The sequence below is a fragment of the Rhinatrema bivittatum genome, chromosome 2, assembly GCF_901001135.1.
Source record: "Rhinatrema bivittatum chromosome 2, aRhiBiv1.1, whole genome shotgun sequence".
In the NCBI taxonomy this organism is placed as follows: domain Eukaryota; kingdom Metazoa; phylum Chordata; class Amphibia; order Gymnophiona; family Rhinatrematidae; genus Rhinatrema; species Rhinatrema bivittatum.
Window position 1 is genome coordinate 217,883,730 of NC_042616.1, and position 16,926 is coordinate 217,900,655.

The 16,926-nt window shown below is 35.2% G+C and overlaps 2 protein-coding genes across 3 annotated transcripts; both read right to left on the reverse strand.

The window, feature by feature from the left end:
* Positions 1 to 4,648: 4,648 nt before the first annotated feature.
* On the reverse strand, positions 4,649 to 8,097 carry HOXA9 (homeobox A9). Its single transcript, XM_029589176.1, has 2 exons — positions 6,815 to 8,097; positions 4,649 to 5,920 (listed from the first exon to the last, which is right to left on the reverse strand). The coding sequence occupies exons 1-2, from the start codon at positions 7,365 to 7,367 to the stop codon at positions 5,682 to 5,684; spliced, it is 792 nt and encodes a 263-aa protein (XP_029445036.1). The 5' UTR covers positions 7,368 to 8,097; the 3' UTR covers positions 4,649 to 5,681.
* A 4,591-nt stretch (positions 8,098 to 12,688) lies between these two features.
* HOXA10 (homeobox A10) lies at positions 12,689 to 16,533 on the reverse strand. Of its 2 annotated transcripts, XM_029589178.1 has the most exons (3): positions 15,704 to 16,533; positions 15,358 to 15,439; positions 14,008 to 14,141 (listed from the first exon to the last, which is right to left on the reverse strand). In XM_029589178.1, exons 1-2 carry the CDS (start codon positions 16,509 to 16,511, stop codon positions 15,375 to 15,377), a joined length of 873 nt encoding a protein of 290 aa, XP_029445038.1. In that variant the 5' UTR covers positions 16,512 to 16,533; the 3' UTR covers positions 14,008 to 14,141; positions 15,358 to 15,374. The 2 variants fall into 2 exon arrangements, with proteins under 2 accessions (XP_029445037.1, XP_029445038.1); XM_029589177.1 differs by lacking the exon at positions 15,358 to 15,439 and having other exon boundaries at positions 12,689 to 14,141.
* Positions 16,534 to 16,926: the final 393 nt, after the last annotated feature.

Here is a 16,926-nt window from a genome sequence, read left to right on the forward strand (position 1 = left end):
AGGGCTAACACGGCAGCTTTCAACAAGGCCAGGTCTGTATTTCTAAATTAACTTTTAAGTTTATAATGTTTGGGGATTTTTCTCTTTGTTTTCCCGATTGTATCACATTTTGCAAAAAAAAAAAAAAAAATGAAAAATTCGAATAAATAAAGCGGTCTATAGGGAAATAAAAGGACACGAAGTTAAAAAGAATAAAAAGGGGAGAAATTATCAAGAAGATCAAAGAGATTGAATTAGACAGGATTAGACCTATAAATTGCACTTCTGGGTGACAACACACCAATGATGCTAGAAGAAACAAAAAACAGAACCAATGTCTAGACTTCAGGTATTGATTACACAAGCCAGCACTGAGATGATGCTCACAAGAGTGATAGGTGCACATTTCACAGCGACTAGATACTTTAATTTCATCGTTTTCAACAAACGAATAATCAGGATTTGTGGCGTCTTCTGTATCTTTCTAAATGTTGTTTTACTTATATTTTGTTTTTACTTTAAATAAATAAAATGAGTATATTTCTCAAAAACATAGTTCTTTGCAGTTTTGTGAGGAAAGATTTTTTTCAGGGACTTTATAAATATGTTCTCAAGCAGATAATGTGTGTTTTTTAACGATCTTTTTAGAATACTTATCTCAGGAAAACGATATCTATGTGTAAATAATTCCTGGACAAAAAAAAAGGGCTCCATAGATGTTCCACAGTGGCTCAGTATCAAATTAGAAGTGCACGTCAGAAAAAAAATGAATTAAATCAGAAAATGACAATATTTCAGTAAAATGATCCCATTAAGACCTAGGAATTGTGTTCAGTAAGATATTTTCTGGTTTTTATGCTTGCCACAAAAAATCTAATGATCAGGTAAAAAAAAGCCTTTAATAAAAAGTACTAAATACTAGAAAATATGCCGATATGAAATACGTTTTGTCCCCGTTCAGACATAATTGTATATTATTTGTAATATAATATTTTTTATGTTCTATAAACATTGAGAAAGAATGAATGCAATTAGAGTTGATATACAGTATATTAAAACAATTATGGGCATTTAAAGTCAGATGTCTGGTTTTTTTTTCAGAAACATTTTTTCTTCTGCTAAAAATCTCTATTTAGCATTTTTAATTAGGTTTAATGCTTTACAAACTCTAAATATTTTTTTATGTTTTCTAATGCATCCATGTTAAAATAAGAATACATCACCTTCATTCAATAAGTACATTGATAAAAAAAATTAATGATATAAATTGCTTTACTAATTGGAAACTGATTAGCAAAATAGCACAATTCAAAGTGTAATCACAACATATTTCAAGGATTGGGAGTTTGAAATGAAACTGCTCCTACCAGAAAAGTGAGAACATTTGATTTTCTATTCTACTAAATGTTAAAATGTTTGAAAATACACCAAGACAAATAAATACCAATTCTAAGGGGGGGAAAACCCTTTAGATTATGACCTGGAGGTTCTGATTTTATCTGCACTGAAATATGAATCGTATTGCTTAATCTATGCTCATATTAGACATTTAAAATTCAAATTAAAGGAAGGTGCAATAATTGGACACATTCCTGAAATACATCATTGTCCTTGTTTATGGCGTCTGCTACCTTCTTTGAAAAATAAATGTCTTAAAAAATAACAAGTTGTACTGGCTTATACAATTTGTATCGTTCTTGTTGTTTCCTTCCTTTCCTTCCTGTCCTTCTGTTGCAAGAAAGACCTCTGAAAGTGTAGTATAGTCAGTCACACTACACGACATATTTATGGCTGCCAAGGAAAAATACTGCAGCAAGTTTCTAATACGAAAATAAAGCCATTAGTTTATAGTAAGTCTGCAGTATATACAAGAAAAGAAAATTATGCTAACTTTTAGAATTCGGCTGTAGAGCTTTCTTGGTTCTCCACTAGCCTATTAGATATTCAGAAATGAATAAAATTAACAATATTTCAATGGGCCTGACATTAATCTTGAGAGCAGAGCAATGGTTAAAGTGTAAACATCTAACAAAGGAAGCTACTGAAGAATTTCCGTGCCTGTAAACATTTTCCATATTTTGAATCTGTAGCCTTAGGGGGCTACAGACTCTCAAAAATGTTTATTTTTAAACCATTAACAGTCAAAAATCAGCATATTTGGTCACATTATTGCACATTTTTGTTTAGAGAAACATATATATTAAAAATCCTATTTTAAATGTATTATGTCAAATTTAACGCCATAGTGCTTTCAGATTCTGCACTATTCAAAATTGTTAATATTATATTCTAACTCTATAATATTATAAATTGATCAAACAAATGGAGTCATCGGTATGGAAATCAATGTGAAGAAATGCTAATAACTGGTTTTGCAAGAATCAGTTTGTTGATTAATAATTTTAACTTGGATTATACTATAACCAACATGTATGCAGCCTGTATTCCCCAAAGGAACCTTAACCGTTTCTAATTCTGAAAATACTAAACACTTAAGAGAAAAATATATTCATTATCACCAGATTTGCTATAGGTAAACTTCTGGAGGGCGGGGGCCAAATCGTCATTTACTAAATATTTTTCAGTGGCCCACCATAAATGTAGACCACAACCATTCAACCTAGCTGAAACCAGATCCATAATTTTAAATCTGGATAGATTCTTAAAATCGACATTTTAGGTGCCTCCAGCTATCCCATTTGGTGTTTCATGGCGGATTTGAATAACTTTCCATGGAATAGCAGTGCCATCTGCTGTTTTCTACCCGCAACTGCAAGCTAGAAATGAGTATTTAAATTTGCCAGTGCAATTTGCATTTATACCAAACAAATACATATATTCTGCATCTAGCAAACAAATATAAACATAGAAAAGTTACCAACTTTATGTACTGAGAATTACTTAAAAAATAAAAGTTAAACTTCTAGAGTGCACTGAAGAAGAGGAAGGCCAATAAAAGCTAGCTATTTCCGCCTACCCGCATTATCTGGGGCAGCCAGACAAAACAAATGAAAAGGCTTCTGTAGAAAATCTTAATTGTGGCTGGACAGTTGTAAACTCATTAAGAGCCGAATTCCAGACAGTTTGCAGACCTGCCATTTATTACACGCTCTTAGTCCTGATTCTTTGAAGTTTCTTCTGTCTGCAACAACAGAGGGCGTCCCAACACCCCGAAACCCAGTAACCAGGATCAATTAAATTCTGCACACCGAGAACTGCTGACCTTTTTAATAATTACAACATATCAAACTCATAATAGTTTTATGGTAAAAAGGAAAAAAATATGTTCTCCTGAACATATGTACCAGTATAATGTTGTTTTGTTTCCTAAGTTTTGCGTTTAACCCTCCAGCTTTTTACACACCATAAATGGTTACAGCAGTCATTTTCTTTTATTGCACTATATGGCTCTGAATTTTCCTAACAACATCCTCTGTCATGACTTGAGACTAAAGTGATCTGACCTGTTTTTCTATTTTTTTTAAACGTGGTACTTGCTCTTCATATTTACAAACATTGATTGTTGATCTTGTTTGAAAAGGCATTCTGGATCGTGGGGTTTTGTTTTGTTTTTTTTGGAAGAAATGAAAGCCTGAATATTGCCTTCCCAGAGCTGTAAGATGTCCGCCCAAGGCTGAAATTTCTTTAGGGTAACTCACTGAATTATACATTTTATTTTATTATACACCTTTCATCCTAAATGCCAAATTGCCTTGCTTTTCTCCGTTTTTATTTCCTTTATAACAATTACACCTTCTGTTCATATTTTGTTGTCTACTGACTTTAGAAAAGGGAGTTTTGTAGATGTAGTTATAAATGAGATTATATTCAAATATTCTTTTTCACAATGGTTTGCGAAGATTTGCTTTACTAGTGCTTTAGACCAAGCTTTGAATATATAACTATACAACCTATAACATTCTATGTATGTGTGTGCCTGCATGTGAGTAGGGGTGGGGTGGGGGATTGTGTGTGTGTGTTGTGCATATGTGTTGTCTATAAATCTGGCATATATATATATATATATGTGTGTGTGTGTGTGTGTGTGTGTGTATATATATATGTATGTATATATACACTTTACTCCATATATATGTTTAGGTCAAATACACGCACACCTACATCACACCCACACATACACACATATTAAACAAAATGATTGTTTTATAAATTTTAAGCATAATTTTAGTATTTGAAAAAAAAATTAAAATAAGTAGCTTGTACTATAATCACAATGCGTTCTTCAATCTATTTTCTTGATTTTAACGACTTAAATAATAATGACAACACTGCACCAGACTGATCAAGTGATACAATGTGTTTAATATTTTAGTAGAACTTATAAATTATTAGAATTTAGATTTTTTTTTTACTTTAAAATTCTAGGAATTTAAAGCTTACATATGGCTCACTCTTAGTAAATACTAAATGTAATTTTAAAAAGTATATTTTTAAAGTATATTTTACTTATTATACATTTGCACACAGTGCGTTCTACATCCGGGTGCCTGGCATTCTTTATTATCGAAGATGGCAAGTGCTCTTAAGGAATGAACAATGGTTGGTTGTGAAGTTCCTTGACTGCTTCTCTCTTGCAAATAATGTTGTATCTCTCCAGATTGCAAGTAGTTGGTTTCTTTTTACATAATTAAAAAATAAATCACCAAAATAAAAGAATCAATATATTTTATTTGGCAAAAAGTTAAATATTTCAACACAACAATTTGGTCAGTAGGCCATGAGGTAACTATTGCAAAATATACAGTGTATGTTTTGTATAACATAATTTCCCATGTGTTAAAAGTAATACAAATATACTATAACCAAATGTGTGTTTTATAGTGTATAATTTATTATCAATAAAATTAACTTCATTACAACAAGCATCAAATTATTTGATTAAAATTTAACATAAATCGTAGGTAGTTACCCTCTATTTTCACATATACGTATAGCTCCAAAATCTGATAACTGCTTACTGGTGCAAAAACAATAGTCAAGCTATTCAGCTTATTTACTTTTTCTCTAATATATAGATTATATATACAACTGACAAAGACAGTACTATATCAATTGTGCATACTAAAATATCTTGCGTTGAAATAGTTGGGAAACCGTGATTGCTATACATCCCGGACAGAATCACTTTTTGCATTGGGATATAGATTTTTACAATAACAGGTTAACTGTCTAGTTACAGGAAAGACTTATTACACTACAGAGCTATACTCTATGCAACTTTATATATTAAACAACCTGAGTTCAAATTGAATTCTAGCTTACACAGTCACAAAGTGTACAGCACCCAAGCACATAAGTTGAGTCACAAACATAATTACCACGGTAAAACACAGTATTCAAGTATTTCAGCAGATCTTTCTGCCGCACAAAGAGCAAATAAAATAAACTACACATATACTAAACTATACAGTCCATCAATAGTTGTGCATTATGAAAAGGTAGTTTCTGTAAGTGAAGAACAGGTAGATTTATACAAGCCAACACATAGCCATCAGCGCTAATGCCCCCTCTCCTTTCCTATTATAAAATTAAAGAATTACAGTACCTCATGCATAGCACTGGAAACCGGGCTCTGGGTGCTACTTTTGCAAGGTACAATAAACATATGAATCTGCCAGAAAAAAAATGAGGCCTGGATACAGTCGCATTGTGTGTTGGGGAGTTTTATTAATAACTTGGCTTCATTCGTCCTTTGATCGGTCTTTGTTAATTTTTTTCATCTTCATCCTCCTGTTTTGAAACCATATTTTGACTTGTCTTTCAGTTAGATTAAGTAATCTGGCCACTTCGTATCTACGGTCCCTAGTAAGATACATATTGAACAAAAACTCCTTTTCCAGTTCCAGCGTTTGGTGTTTGGTGTAGGGACAGCGTTTTTTCCTAGTGGATCTTGCGTGCAGCCAGTTCGCAGATGGATTATCTGCAAATAAAATTAAAGCATTAAGTTTAAAAAGATTGAAAAATCTGCGTAGCAACAATTTGGAATCCTTTCTTTATGGTGCATCTATACTTAACTTTGCAGTCACGTTTGAATAAAAGGGCTTAAAGAATGGCTAGACACAATGGAATCAAAATAGAGACACATGGAGAGAGGTCACATAGAAGGAGAAGTAGTAAAACCTTAGCTCACGCCTACTTTCTCTTTTTTATATTGTTTATGGAATTGAATTTTAAAAGAGACCTCTGCTCCTTATGAAATGTCAGTGAGATACAAGGACATTGCAAAAATCACTTGATCATTTCGAATCTTTCAGAAACGCATTCAAACTAAAATCAGATTCATTTCTGCAGAAGCACTCAAAATGACTTTGCTCGTGAATGGCATTTACATAAAGCAAAGTATTTTACTGCCTGACTCTAAAGATTCAAAGCAATCGCATGAAGATCATGCCAATTTACAAAAAAAAAAAAAAAAGTATTATTAATCTTAACATTATTGTTAATTTTATTCCTGAAAGCTTCCTGACAGACTAAATCACCATAGTACCAAATTTAAGCAAATGGAATAAGGTAACTGTTTTATTGATTATCCTGCTGTATATTTAAGGTAATGTCTTGCTATTTGTAGCTCAGAAATAGGTTGCATACTATTGTTATGCTGAAGCCCACTGCGAGAACAGCATGTCTGCCTCCTTGTCTACATGCATTCTACGAAATTAGGAAGGTATGACTGCGTGATTACCGAGGAATATTTCAGTTATGACACCTACTCGACACTTTGATGCCCTTCCTCCATAGCCTCTTCCTGGAAACCTGGAGGTGCTCTGACTTTTCAAGCAAGAAAAAAGCAAGGTCTGTGTAAATTTGCACTTACTTGGGTCAATCGGAGGCTTCTCTCCATTTGTCTCGCTGTCCCCATTGTTTTCAGAAAATACACCTTCGCAGGTCTGCTTGTCCCTCTCAGCCGGCGAGGAGCCGCAAGCATAGTCAGAGAGAGACAACGTGTGAGTGTCAAACGTCGTGCAGTCTCCCCTCCTGGCAGAGATCGGTTCAGGTTTAATGCCGTAATGCCTGCTAGAAGGTAACCCGGGGAAGGAGAGGGATCCCGGCATAGGCTCGAGCCAGGAGCGCATGTACCTGCCGTCCGGCGCTGTCATTGGTGCCTGGTGATGCACATATGGATGGTACACGGCGGGCACATTGCCGCTACTCGGGGGATGCACCGGGTTCCAGGAGGCGCTAAACACGGAAGTTTTCGACTGAAAGCTGCACGGGGTGAACTCAGGGTGCTCGCTGAGCGCTGCCTGCCTCGGCGCCTGAGCCAGGGCGCCGGATGCATATCTGGACTGCACTAGGTCTTCACTCTCGTGAATTATGAACGAGTCCACATAGTAATTGCTGAGCGTCCCCGAAGTCGACATTGCCATTCAAGAAACGGAGGAGGACCGCCTGAAATTATGAAACTGCAGATTTCATGTAACAACTTGGTCCTACGAAGAAGTACAGTCACCTAATAAGTTGAAGGCTGCCCGGCCCTTGATTGGCTGCCGGGTGTCACGTGGCCGTGCAGCAGAACAATAAAGTATAAATCAGTCCGCAGGCTATTAATGGGTCAGTGTTTTCCAGTCATAATTTTTATAGCAAAGCCGTATGTTTTTTATGCAAAGGGATATTTGAGTTATATGATAAAGTTTGTTTTAATTGTGGCCAACTGAGATTAAAAGATCAAATTTTGTATTACTACCCCTTTTAAGCGGACTATTTTATATCATAATTAATCATACCATCAGAGGTTCCTGTTCCTAGCGAAAAACCTTGCGATCAGAGACCTCCACATAAAAATTATACAATAATTGAAGCAATAAAAAAGCAAAATAGCAGTTGCGCTATACTGTATTTAAATATATATTTATGATATTTCATAAGGAGTTATTGTTTCAGGAGTCAGGGGGTTGTTATTAAGTCAGTTACTACGAGCATATTCATTTGCATTGCTGGGATTCACGGTAGTTAAAAATTTATGAGTACTTCGAAATGTTAAATTATACTATTGTATTTAGTTTTGGAATTAACTGTAAATAATATTGTTCTATTCAGTTCACAGCTAGCTGCGAATGGGAAACAAATGTAAAATTCGAAAGCCCCAGCTTCCGAAAGAGAGCTGCACTGCACATCCCAGTAATCCAGTCAAAGCAGGGATATGGGGCATATTTTAAATCGATATGTATATTTGCATTTTTATAGACCATTAACTAGACCTAGATGTATGAGATATTCTAATAAACGTTTTTGGAATTCACTGACAAAAAATTGTATCCCACCCTCCAAATTCGTCAAATAATATCTAGATGGATAGCTATATATATATAAATATGTGTGTGAATATATACATACATTCAGATTTCAAATATATGTATAGATGCAAGAACAAATGTACCTATATAGTAATATTTAATGTATCTGCTGGTATATACAGGAATATATATTATATATGTATACGAATCTTATCTCATAAATAATAATTAAAACAAGCACTTAATTTATACCTTGATTTGAACAAGCTATTTGTATTTCAGTGCAATCTAATTTTGTGCATGCCTTGATGACTTCCAAATGCAATCGTTATCTTATATAGAAACAATAGAAGACATCTAGGTTGATAAATGGACAACTTTGTTGTTAATTCAGCTCAGATATACACAATCTTTCATATGCTCATAATCACAGTTTACATGTAGGTTTAAATGTGTTAAGGTGCTACAATTGAGCTAAACTATAGTTGTTTTAAAGTATTACCACATTTGTGTATTAATATATGATATTTTTTTAAATTTAAGATGTGAGTTCCACTTCCTCTAATATAGCTAACATTTAATAGATGGGTTGTAAGCCAAAGCAATAGAAGGAAGAAAGAGAAAAGAGGGGGGAGGATGGGGGAGGATTAAGAAACATAGGAAGAAGGGGGGCGAGAGAGTGAGAGAGAGAGAGAGAGAGAGAGAGAGAGAGTGAGGGAGAGAGCGAGAAAGAGCGGCATACTGACAGGAGGGACAAAAAGTATTTCTTAATTATATTAATAACTATATACATATTAATTAAAATAGTGCAAGAACTCAAAATGTATATAATTCCGGATGCTTGCTTATTTAAATCCTTTGCGTTAAACAGTTCGAGCCTTCTTGACAAAAGCAACTATGTAATTTGGTAGAACGCCCTTTGACTTCAGTGAGCATATAGCATCAATACAGGCGGAAGGTTACAAACCTTCACAACAAGTGATAGGACCGGCAGATCATGCCCAGTGTTATGAATTTAAAACATTCTCAGTTTCTTTTTCTAAATATGACAACCTATTTTAGGAATTATTGGTGGTAATTATAATTATTAAGCTATTGCTTAGTATCTGATTTCAAAATTGCCAAATGGAATCCAGAAAACTGTTATATATTAATTTTCATGATTTTAAAACTACTGCTAATCCTGCATTAATTATATTTGTGTGTGCATGTTCTCTATCCTGAAATGCGTTTCTCATTAGCTTTCTGTTGCTATTTTGTTTCTTGTTTTGGCTTTCAGATTTTGCAATAGATGCATCGGAATTGCTACAAAGATGTCGCTTTTCTTCAAACAAAACAGTTTTGTGCTTGTTAGACGTCTACAAAGTATTAGACTTGGAGACTTGCATACTCCATCGATAGTCAGAAGTATTACAAATGCAGAAAGATGCTTCAAACGAATCTATTTTTTAAACGATTTCAAGTGGGAATAAAGTTGTACCAACATACGGTTGTAAATTAATTACTAGATACAGAAACAAAGTTATTATTTTTTATGTCAGACTAGTCGATAATCGTTTTCAATTAGCAAGAAAGATTTTCAGTTTAATAAAGACAAAATAACATTTTCGTGGAATTTTTTTATCGTGAATAATATAATATTAATTGTAAATTTTAAGGCTTTTGTTGTTTACATTTTTTTCACATCCTAAAAGGTGCAATATGTTAATGAAAAAGATTTTAATAAATACGAGCTAATAATTGCTAGTATTGCTTAAAATTGAGTTTTTATTAGTTGAAGTGGCTGATCGACACCATTAAGATTATTATAGTATAGAAACAATATAAATTTCTTGAAACATTGATCTTAGTGAATGGGCTAAGAATTTAGATTTTTGTTTCGGTGCTCTCCTTTGCTTTGTAATTATTAAGTGGATGTAATTTTTTTTCTTTGATTCATTATCTAAAGCTATATTTCTGTAAAAAAAAACTATGAATGTTTCTATGCAGAAAATTCTAAGATCAAAAGAAAATAAATACTGCAAAGTCATAAACAAGTAAGATTTAGCTACTGATAGAATTTCAAAATGTTCAGAAATCTGAGTTTAAAGTGCTTTAACTATAAAAATGTGCGCAGAACCAAAAATGCGTTTTCCAAGTTGATAAGATCCCACGCTCTCAAGCTCTTAGCCTCTAATCAGGAAAAGTGGCTTTTTAAAAATTTAATTTAAAGAAAGAATGTGTAAATATCCCCTCCTTCATATTGCAGAATGCACACAGGCATTTAAGTTTGCATTCTAATATCTCTAGGAGGTTGTATCTCTTTCTGAATTTCATTGGCAAGAATGCCTATTTCTGATTTGCTCCATTATGTTCAGTGTTGCTAAAGTACAATTCTCCCAAATCCAAACTAAATTTTAATGGATTCGTATAGCTTTCTAAATACATTTCTTTGAAAAAAAGTTTCCATAGACTCAAAGAAATAAAAAAAAAACCAAAAAAACAAACAAGCAGTAAGAATTCCGGTACAGAACTATAGCGCGGGTCATTATTTATCCCCCCAACTTATTTTGAAGTCTGAAAAACCTTAAAACAAAAGGAGGATGCCTGTATTTCATGTCTAGGCATTTTACGAGCCATTTTAGGGTAGAGAACAGATATTGTGGCTTCCTCCACGTTAAGAGATAAATTTTCTGCATGTCCTTAAAGCAAATCTGCTTTGCTTGTTGCTATTTTTGTTGGAGTATGTTTGCACAAAAGCCAGGCTGGCTGCTTCGCCTGGGCCCAGCGAGGTCGCTGTTGCGCGTTGAGCTCAATGGAATGTCACTGCCTGGACACAATGTAATAATGATCGTAACCGAGGCCTTGCCAGCCTGCAAGCGTTTCATTTCCACTATTAGAATAAAAAAAATCGCTATTTTCTACACGGCTCCATCACACCAGATGCACTTGTGGAGCTATGATTCAGGATCTGCATGTTTGGTGAGCCGCTTCGTGCACCTAAATCAGAACATTTACAAGGAATAAACAGTACACAGCCCTAGCGCGGCCCTGCCGTGCAGCACACCTTAACACAAAAAAGGGAAGGATTCGCTTCCTTCTTTTTCTAGCATGGGAAAATGACATGTTCATCGGTTTATTATATTATTAAGCATTCATTATTACAGAAGCGTTACAAAGCAGAAGCCACAGAACAGTGGGAGAAAGCAAGATAGCCGCAGTGAGGCTTAGCCGCAAAGCAACGAGAAATAAACAGGAGAAAAAAGCATTTTTTTTGTAGAATCCAAACCGCACCTGACCTTGAATGGCTCATCCTGCGAGATTAAAATCCAGAGGCGAGTACGCTGAGCGAGTTACTCGCTACCCTTGAGTTCTCTTTGCTGGGCTTTATTTGAGCTGGCTCACGTTTCCTAGGGCTACAGGCAGGAAGCGTTCCGTTTCCCAGAAACAATGGCATTGGGACTTGACATCTAGATTCACGTTTACATCTTCCACCACCAGCGACTTGAGCTACCTGCATGGTGACGACTTTAACTGAAGTAATTCAGGCAGTTTATTGTTGTAGAGAGAAAGGTGGAGCCCCAACAACATGAAACTACCTAAATCACAGAGCAGTTCTGGTCTAAGTATTAGGAGCCTTTTTCGCTGAGACAGGCAAGGATCCTGCTACAAAATAAATACAATCCAGAAATGTGACTATAAACTTTTACTTTTTTTTTTTTCTTTTTCAAACGATTTTACACCGAGAATGCATTTTTCTAAAATAACTCCCCCGCACCCCCCTCCCAGCGCAAAGAAAAAACGCCGCCTGGTAATGACACATCATAAAAAGCTAAAAGGTTGCAATCAACACGGGTTCAAAGTCTATGCCCCTAAAAGACATCATTAGAGATTTTATATATGTTTTCATTTGTACATATTGTCTCATCATTAAACCTGCAGCAAAAAAGTGAATAAAAACATGAATTAATACTTCGGTTCAGGTGCAGTTAATCAAGAAACAGAAGGTAGGCTGTTCAGGGAAGACGAAGAAGAGCCGGAGCCTATATTTCACGAGCTCACCTTTATTTATTTCTTCTGGCTCAGCTGATAAACTCAGGAAGGTTTTTGGCGGCCCTTTTTGGGGGGACGGGTCTCGATGTGCTGGAGTTCTAAAAGGAGACTCAGACCCCCACAGTCAAGAAATAGTAATTTGCTTCCTCTGTCTATCCAGTTCCTTACTCAACTGAAACCACTCGTCCAAGACAGCAACAATCCAGATATACTAGCAAGTCATAAAACTGAACAAAAGCCGACAAACCTTACAGCACCATTGCTATATGGCCCAGACAAATTACGACCGTCTAGGTAATATTTAAATAGATTCCTAAAGTAATTGCAGGGGGTTTAGGCAACTATTCCTGTTGTAAAAGTTCTTGCAGAGATAAAATAGAACCTGGGGATAAACAGTCACAAAAAAAGAGGTAAAATTAAAAGGATTCACATGTCTTTTATTCTTCCATGAGAACATAAACATTGTCTTTTTCCACGCACAGCAGCATTACATTATTAATTTATTCCGCTTTAAGGTAAGGATTTCATATAGATGGGTCTAACATTATAATAACGATAGAATGTATTTGCTTAAAACATTATTGGCATTTTAATAATAATAATAATAATAATAATAATAGACATTTATACAAATTAGTTTTATAGAGTTCTTTTTTTCCTTTTTTCCTTTAGTGTTTGCTCTTCCACTTTGACTCTTGTATATAGATGCAACTTCACAGTACTCAGGTAATATGTATAAGTTCTCTTTTCTCTTTAGTACAATTGCTTAGAAAGCTTTTATATTTGGAAATAGAAACATTTCAATTTCATCTAATGAATCAGAATGAATATATACATTTTTTTTCTCTCAAGATTGGGAGAATTGTTGTGTGCTTGTCAGACGTTACCATGGGTAACGTTATTTTATCGACAATACTCCACTAATCCCACATATAAACAAAACTACATTTAAGTAAATATCTACAACCAGACGGATTCTGAAATTCAGAGGTAAGTGTAACCATTTCGTTCATAAACAATACCAGATCTCGGATATACTTAGAGGACGTCTCATTCCCTACTCGGTTTTAAAGCTGAATACTGAACTAATAAAAAAAAAAATTAAAGAAAAAGGGGAAAGCTCCCAACTCCTCATAGAAGCCCTTTTCTAAGAGTATAAGTGTTATTGGATGCCCATTTCTACTTACAATAATGACCTTTGTTTATACGGACATTTTAAACATAATTTAAAAGTATTTAAAACTAAACCAAGGACATTTCCTACGCTTTGTAATTTTGAGTTTTCATGCTGTGTTGGTAGGAATTTATCACTTTTGGCAATGAAATCTAGCAGTCCCAAGAATGAAATGGTTTCTACAACTGCTATGGATGCAACGAAAAGTTAAAAAAAAGAAAGAAAGCAAAATAAATGGATGTGTACGCAGACGTAACTTTGTGCAATTATGGCTTTTTCCCACAGAAATAGCTCTAGAGATGTAGTCGAACTATGGACACACTGACACTATAATATAGCAGTTCAATCCAGAGAGGCAGCGTAATACTGAATGTCTAGGACAATGCTACTGGCTGTTTATATGATTGGGAAATTAATTTAGGTTCATCATGAGAAATTAAAGTTGGCTGTCAGCTCCCGAATTCTGTTCTCCCGGTTCATCTTCTTCAGTTTCATTCTGCGGTTCTGAAACCAGATTTTCACTTGTCTGTCCGAGAGGTGAACGCTGCGGCTGATCTCTAGGCGACGCTCGCGAGTCAGGTACATGTTGAAAAGAAATTCCTTTTCCAGCTCCAGAGTCTGGTGCTTAGTGTAAGGGCAGCGTTTTTTCCGGCCACTTTTTGCGGTCAGCCAGTTTGCTGCATTTTCTCCTTTCGAATTTCCTATTGTTTTTAAGACAAAGGAAAGAAGATATTACGAAATAATTATAACCCTGGTATATTACGGGAGGACTGCAGAGAATAGTAATTTCATAGATCTAGTATTCATCACTGGAACATTCTCCCTTTGCCTGTTAAAATAGCTCAATTTTATTTTTATTTTTCTCAGAAATGCCTCCAGAAAACAAAGCAAAAGCAAATAAGTGACAAGCCCCTCCACAATGAATTTGCTGACGTGCAATATTTTTATATTAAAAGGACATATAAATGTTTTAAAACAAATCAGGTTAACATAATACAATAACATAATGCAGAGTTGTGCTTGTCTTATGGATCATTCTCAGCAGTAAGGAACATGTTCTCTCAGCAAAGGAGAAAAACAGAACATTTCAGAATTTTCAAGGTTATCTACTTTAAATTGCATAATAAAAGATATTAGCTATGAATGCATTGATACGTGGATATAGTTAAATACGTTGAGGAAATTCAATAATATTCTAATAATAATATTCAAATAATATTCTATTCCATTGGTGACTGTTTCAAATGTAAGTATATTTAACTAATTTTATGATGTCACTTATGTAATAGCTGATCTGATATTTTCTTATATTGTGATTGTCCTGGTTTTTTTTTTTTTTTTGTTAGGACACTAACAACGATTTAGCCAAAACAATAGAATAGACACAGACGTATATTATAGTATCCAACGTTTTTCATTTAAATACAGAACATTTTCAAATACAATTAAGAGAGTGAGAATTGTATTTGGACACAATTACATAATATTTGTAGAAATAAGGCGATAGTTTATATGCTCATCATAGATTGTATTTCGTTGTTTCTTTTCATGATTTTTTTCAGCTGGGACTTGAATACTTTGTATACAGTTTTTTTCAGTCAAGGTCATTTTATTTAAACCTGAAACCCAGATAATAGCTTTGTAAAGATTTAGAGGTCTGCAAACTGAGCAGTAAAGCTGTTATTTATTTATTTATTTAAATTATTTAATTTATTAGAAATATAATGGCTAATAATGTGAAGAAACCAAGATCAACTCAATTTTCTTTAGGGCATGTTGAATTATACTGAAATACATATAGTTCGACAGAACGCATCCTACAGTTTAGTTTGCTAACAATTGACAGTGAGGACATTTTAACCCGTCTCATTAAAAAAAAAAAAAAAAAAAAAATTTGGATCATAAAATATAACTTACCTCGTTTATAGATTTATTTACAGGCAGAGCCTGCTGCTGATTTCGGATGCTTTATAAACATCTATGTTATCTGTTAAGGCACCTTCAAAAATCACCAAAAAAGATTAATCCTGTTTTACCATTAGCTGCATTTAAGCATTCATAGAACTAAGCTTTATCCTGCAGAGCTGGCGCGGAGGGTGTACATTCTTATAGATAAACATTAAATTTTACAACAACTGCACGCCCAAATATTTTAGAAGTTCGTAAGGTCATAATAAGAGACGCTTGGTGCCAGCTCTGACTGCTTGTTAAATCCTCCTTTTCATTTGAGATGCAGAGACTATCATGGCTCTCCATAGCTTACCTATGGTTTCTTTCTCAGGAGAGTGTTTGCTGCTTTCTGAAGGGGTCGGAGAAGATTCCTCAGCAGCCGAGAAGCAAGCCTGAGTCTCTTCTCTCTGGGAGCCACAAGCCAGGTTACTGGGGGACAAATCTTCGTTTTCTTTCCTCCCGGATTCCGCTGAGGCTGAAGCCAAAGATGGAGGCGTATCAAAACGAACTTGGGGCTGCGGTGTAAACTGGGAAGCAACAATTTGTCCAGCGTTATAGCTCTTCGAAGTGCCATAAGCCTGTGATAAGCGGAAGTAGCCTGGGACAGGGACCCCACTCACATTAGTCATAGAACAAGCCTCAGCAGTAAGCCTGGGGAAAACAGACAGATCAGTTGCAGTTGAACTTTTAGGACATTTATCAGAATCATAGAGGCAATAAGAGTTCTCCTCTTTAATGCTTTGAGTAAAGGAGCAGGAGGTTGCCTGCTGGCTCTCGGACTGTTCCACACGGCAGGACCTTGGGGGATCTAACCAAACCTCCATGCCCGGCATATAAGGATGAGAAGAAGGGACCATACTTTGGGAAGTACCTTCATTTCGTTTGCTCAAAACTGGAAAAAGTCCGCAGCTTTGCAACCCATAGGATAGATCGGACGCCTGTGGCAGGTAAACCCCACTATTCGGATAGTAGCCACCACCACCTCCTCCTCCTCCTCCTTCCCCTCTGCTTCCACTGATTAAAGCGTCTACCAAAAACGAGTTTGCAGCCGGGCTCTCAGAGCATGACATTGTTGTTGAATAATTTGGCGAAGGGAGCAGATAGTCCTTTCTGGCTGACATTTCTTGTGCAAAACATGCTGAATATGATTAGAGATACCCCCGTAGCACGGCAGACGCTGACAGCCAATGAAAGTCCCGGTCTTGCCACCAGCCCCTCCCAGTTTGGTTTCGCATGCACAGAGTTGATCCCAGCTCGATCTCTGGATTTAATTGATATGTTATAATTATGATATCTCTATCTATCTATCTATCTATCTATCTATCTATCTATCTATCTATCTATCTAATTGACATTTGAAAAGACACGCCTAGTGAATATGTTAAAGGAAGATATTTGTATCTGCAGCATATATCTTAAGGTGAATATGAAATGGTAATAAATCTTTTATTTTTCAGATTGGTTTTTATGTCTTATTATTTCTCGGAAATGCAGCATATATTACTGTACAGCATGTTTCAGATGTGGTTAATAAAG